The sequence below is a fragment of the Mus caroli genome, chromosome 9, assembly GCF_900094665.2.
Source record: "Mus caroli chromosome 9, CAROLI_EIJ_v1.1, whole genome shotgun sequence".
NCBI classification, from domain to species: Eukaryota; Metazoa; Chordata; class Mammalia; order Rodentia; family Muridae; genus Mus; species Mus caroli.
In genome coordinates this window covers 5,104,499-5,110,568 of record NC_034578.1, presented here as the reverse complement: position 1 = coordinate 5,110,568, position 6,070 = coordinate 5,104,499, and the positions used below count along the sequence as shown (strand labels likewise).

The window sequence follows — 6,070 nt, the reverse complement described above, 5'->3', positions numbered from 1 at the left end:
TTAAAGAATAAAAAAATATATACTACAAAAAAAATGAACGTGGCAAAGCAGAGCCACATTAGAGTGTGGATTAACCCAAACTAAGAGTTTCTGAAAAGCCTTAAGGAAAGATAATAGATAGATTTGAGAAAAAGAAACTATCTTGCATGTGTGAATTATGTCCTTCCTAGAAGATCTGGGTTATGAAATTAAAATCACAGTGCAAGGCACGGGATACCTTCTTTCCGAGTTACTGGCCACAGGTTTCCAAAACAATACAGGATATTGTCATTGCCCATGGTTAACCTCCATAGGCCCTATGTATAATTCAATTCTTTAGAACTCATACTTTAGAGGCAAACTCAAACTAACAGAAACTTCCTCCTCTTATAGTGTTGGAAGGTACTATCCAGGGGGCTGGAGCAGTCAATTCACAGTGGGCTCTTCCCATTGCTGGACCCTGTATGCTGCAACACTGACCTGCCAGGTAAAAAGTACCCATTGGTGTAAGATAGACTGGATTATCATGAGATAACGAGGCACTTTCTGATTGGATTTGAGGCCTGTGCAGTAGTGAGCATCATGCCTGGCACTGTATTTCTGGTCAAAAAGCCCAAGGCTGAGAAAGCTGTAGGGTAGAATCTGCTATTGTTATTTTACTGTCAAACTGCGGTTTGAATATATATATATATATATTCAATATATATATATATATATATATATATATATATATATATATATATAAAATTTATCTGCAAAAAGACCAATCCATGAGTAGAGGATTAGAACTTTTAACTCTATCTCCTACCCTCCTGGAAATTGAGAGAAGAGAGCTGGAGAGTGAATTAATAGGTTGTGTGTCTAGCTGATGAGGTTTCTACACAACCTCCCAAAGGACCCCATTATGAGAGCTTCTACTTAGTGAACCCACGTGGTGAGAGGATAAGAGGATAATGGAACTCTGCTCAGTAGAAAACCATCCCTCCTGAACTTGGGATCCTTCTAAGTCTCACCCAATGTTCTTCAGAATATTTTATGTTAAGCTTGTGAAAATAAATGTTTGTTCTGTGAGCCTTAGAGAAATAACTGCACCTGAAGGGAGAATTGTGAGATCTTTGGATTTGTAGGAAAGTTGTACAGAAATTCAAAGTAACCTGTACGCACCTGGCAGGTGAGGTGGAGCCATCTTCTGTGAAGGAACTGTAACTTGTAAGGACTGAATAACTGCAGGTCCATAGTGTGAGAATTGCATTGAGTCAGAGGACTGCTTATTTGTGTCTACAATGAATTTGAAAGATGACAATAGAAGAAAGTCTTTTATATTTTCGCAAGATGCAAACACATGCACACAGTTCTACTAGAAAAGCACCTTGCTCCATCCCTCATAACAAACAACTCCGTTTCTGGATCCAACCCGCCATCCACTCTGGCCTTAGATGAGTGATAAACTCTTTTCAAGCTCAGAATCTCTGTGACATGGGAGATGGAGATAATTCTCATTGTTGATCTATAAGAAGTTCATGGGAACAATGGAAAAAATCATTCATTACCCAGACTTTAAATATGTGCTAGAGTGAGGTAGGATTTCTACTGCTTCAAATGAAGCAGTATGAAGATTCCATGGCCCACATGATCTTTAGGCTCATGCCGTCCTCTCATCCTGTGGTTCTCTACGTATATGATCATTTGAAGTCTGCATCAATAGTATACTGAGAGGTGAAAGAACCACACAAAGGAAGGAACAATATTTATAAACTAAGTTTTTCAAGTGCAACACATATTTGGGTAAAAAATGACAAATTGAACCTAGACTACAGTCTTAGAATTTGAATATGATGTGATGAATTTGACATTCAGCAATGAATAGGCTGTAGAAGATATATCAGAGGAAGCAATGCAGTTTTACAAGAGCACTTGCAATTAAAATAGAAATTCATTACATGACCATTTCAGCCCATGATTTTCTCATGCTATTCAAAATTTCATCTATAGAAACACTAATTTAACTAATACATAATACTTCAAATCAATATAGAAGACTTTACCCATTTAAAATATGTATTTTGAGTTTTCTTTTAGACAGGGTATCATGTAGCCCAGGCTGGCCTTGAGCTCTTAACTACCTACTAACCTAAGTAGTTAAGGTTGACTTTATGCTCCCAATTCTCCTGTCTCTATCTCCCAAGTGCTTGGATGACCTGTACATAGTTTTAAATAACTAGTTTATTACACATGGCAGGCACACTGTTAAATGTTCAGTTGCAATTAGTTCACAATTATTCTTAATCAATAAAACTTCCATATTGGAGTTTGATAGTTTATCCTTGAAGTACAGTGTAAAGCCATCTGCCTATTTTTTCAAACAATTAAAAGATGGAAATTTCTAAATAGAGCTGGAAAGAATTAGAGTACAGGTGGATATTTTGAATTGTAATGCCAAAATCAGTTTTAGGAACACGTAGTGGGAAATGTTACTTGCTTTTCTGAGCCAAAGTTTTATCAATGAAGATGGATGAAGGAATAGAAAGGCAAGAGGCATTTTTTCAGATTAAACAGTTTTTATATAAAAAGATAGTTCAAATTTACCAGAAACCAAACCAAACCAACCAAACAAACAAAAAAAACAACCCAGAATTCAGAAAAAATGAAGAAAAAACTGCATTGGGGTTGAAAGCATCACAAATCAAAATATCAATATTTTAAGTATTTTATGTTTTAGTATGAGAGTATCCAATTTTACAACATAATGGAGAAAATAATTGTAAAATTAATTGAAAGAATTATTGTTTAATATCATACATTACTTCAGATTATTTGTATATGTATAGGGAATTAGGAAGAAATTAAATGTTTCTAGATTTTCCAATAAATATAATTACACAGATTTAAAGAGAAATTTACAGCATGAAATTAAATAAATTCTATTAAAATTTTTATTAAGTCATTATTATGTAGATTTCACTATGAGCATCAAGCATTAAAATTTAAATAAAATGCAGTTAAAATTGTTCAGTGGTTTACAAAAACAAATTATTTTTTGAATATTTAATACGGCCCATTCTTCATACAGAGAATATCATATTGCACTTTTTTTTACTTTCTTTTTTTTTCTTTTTTTTATTAGATATCTTCTTCATTTACATTTCAAATGCTATCCCCAAAGTCCCCTATACCCTCTCCCCACCCTGCTCCCCAACCCACCCACTCCTGCTTCCTGGCCCTGGCATTCTCCTGTACTGGGGTATATGATCTTCACAATACCAAGGGCCTCTCCTCCCATTGATGGCTGACTAGAAAAAGTACCCAAGGTGCACTTTTTTTTTTAAATAGAGAAAATGAAAACAAAGATTGGAGAAACTTAAGATTTCCACTGGTAACTAACTCAACTCAATTCAATAGTGTTTGCTGATCACTGTGTAGAACGCTAAGCATCCAGACTCTTGCCTCTGTTTGTTATCTGCAGGGTAATATCGTCCACATTATGCTCTAGACTGGCAGTGTTCATTCATGAACTGGATGCACACACTCATTCTCAGTCAGAAGGATTCCAAAGAAATCCCTGGCTCAGTATAAATACTGGGATAACAACATAATGGAGAAAAAGATCTCCCTGACACAAGTAACTGAATTCAGATCAAACTTTTAAAACATAAAAATGATGCTATGTGTGACAAGCCCCTAAGTGTAAGCCCACCATGAGTTGCACTGTGTAACTGTATAGAGGAACTCAAACCAGCACAGAAGTCTATCACCGCAGCTTAACTATACCTCCCCAAGCCTGCCTTCTCCTCACAGACGTGTGCTTGTCTCAGAAAGAATTCTAAAACAGCAGTATAAACTTCTTCTTATACATGAATTTTAAGTATAATATTCTTTCCTTTTCCATAAGATTTATCCTAAGGGGGAGGGAAGAACATCTTACAGAATAATGGATGAGATTTTCTCTTTGGAGAATGGGAGTAAAGGTTATGAAAATGTGCATTTTCCGTTGTCTCCCTCACAAAAGTATCACACTTACCAGAACATAGGTTCTCACAGATCTGCTACCTTAGAGCATACATTTATAGAAATGTCATCCTCTTGAACTACACAGCAGAGGTGAGGTTGAGCATCCACAGGACTTTCCAATCCCTTCCCCAGGCTGCCACACAAATGGACCTCTCTTATGCAACATAATGTTCTTCCAAATTAACATTCAAATATTTTTGATGTCTGAATATTTCACTTTTTTTCCCAATAAACATCTATATCCATAAGCTTTGGGTGTTTGGGTTCTTAAAAAAAATCACAAATTTGGTAATCCAAAACTGATTAATTTGTTAATATAACCCTATAATGATGCGTGAAATTATGTGGTGACTTGATTTTTAGCATGCATTTGGCAATTACTTAGGGAAAAAAGGCCATGTGCATGTGAGTGTTCTATCGTTTAAAGTGGCTTCGTAGGTGATTCCCTGTGTAAGCACAGAGTTCTTGACTGAAGCGTCACCACTTAAGTGACACTGAGACCCCGAGTTTAGGTCAGGTTACTGAAATCACAAGGATCTATTTGTTGTCCAAACAGTGACACTCCTATCTTTTAGAGCCCTGGGCAGGGTGCTGCTTTTGATTTACTGAGATAGACAGGCTGTCTATGGGTGATTCGTAAGTATCCATGTACTTCTGATGTCCTGTTTTCATTTCATTTCTAAGCCATAATCAGGTTATTTAAGGGGCTTGTAATTTTAAAGGAAGTTCTCAGTGATTATGAGTCTTTCCAAAATCAATATAACACGCACCCACATCAAAATTTGTCAGTGTGCCCAGGCTGAATGTTATCACTGGTCTATTATATATAGGAACTGTTACTATAGAACAGCAAGTGTGCAAGAAAATGGAAAGATGAGCACTCTCATTGATCTTCCCTGACTAGCAAGTACTTGGGTGTCAGCTTGGCTCCTGATTTTGCCAGGTTGCAACTAGGCAGAACCTCATTATGCAGCCCTGATTAATCTAGGGTTTATTATACAGACCAGACTTGCTTCCAATTAGCACACATTTCACTGCCTCTGCCTCCCAAGTGCTGTGATTGCAGGCATGAGCTACAAAAGCTGGCTTACAAGGAAAGGTTTTTGCACAGAGGTGCAGGATTTCCTCTGACTAGTGCTATTTAAGAGTGTAAGAATTATAAAATTCAAGGTGGTTTAGAGTCCATGAGAACCAAAAGCGATGATGAAAGTTAACAGTGGCTTTCTTGATGGGGAGAAATCAAAACATGAAAAGGAAATAAAGAGCTATGCTACTCACATCATACCTTAGATTAGTAATAACCATGTTAACTGATTGATCAACAGTAGTTATTGTTCATGCTGAGTTATTCTCTCCTTTAAACATATTTCATTTATATGTGATTCATATTTTATTAGAAAAAATTTAATGTTCAGGGTGTTTATCATGTTATACAAGCAATACACAAAAGAATACTTTTCAAAAAAAATTCTTAGTTTGTGAGTCTCCCAAGTGGTTTTTGACATACAAATAATACCAAAATCCTTTAATGACAACAAAATGAAGTTTTGGATTGGTAATTTATTCTTAGCAATTTAACAAGCAGATTTTTCCATTTTTAAATTAAGTATCTTTAATAAACTCAAATTCCTTTGCTTTATTCATATTTTCTTTATAAACATTATGTAATATACTGGGGGACCAGATGTGCAAGTATGAGATGTATGTGGTAGTCCTCCAGTGTGCCCCATTTGGGATCATTTCAAGCACAGGAATCAAAAAGTATGATTACTAAGAGTTTTACTGGGTCATGGCTGCTTTGAATATGCTCTTACCTGGTCATCTTATAGACAGACAATGAAAGGAACAGTGAAAAGGGATGAAGAAGGTTGAATGATGTGTGAGCAAATGGTACAGAACAGATGGTTCCAGGTGGCTCCCCAGTGTCCCCTCAGTGCTGTGTCACAGTGTGTCCCCTCAGTGCTGTGTCACAGTGTGTCCCCTCAGTGCTGTGTCACAGTGTGTCTCCTCAGTGCTGTGCCACAGTGTCTCTTCAGTGCTGTGTCACAGTGTGTCTCTTCAGTGCTGTGCCACAGTGTGTCTC

The 6,070-nt window shown here is 36.6% G+C and overlaps 1 protein-coding gene across 1 annotated transcript in view; it reads right to left on the bottom strand.

Moving 5' to 3' along the window:
* Positions 1-972: 972 nt before the first annotated feature.
* Positions 973-6,070, bottom strand: part of Pgr (progesterone receptor) — an 80,676-nt gene continuing 75,578 nt past the window's right edge. Inside the window, exon 9 of the mRNA XM_029481818.1 lies at positions 973-1,257. Within this exon, the coding sequence (XP_029337678.1) occupies positions 1,248-1,257 (10 nt within the window). The 3' untranslated portion in view covers positions 973-1,247. The remainder of the gene's footprint in view (positions 1,258-6,070) is intronic.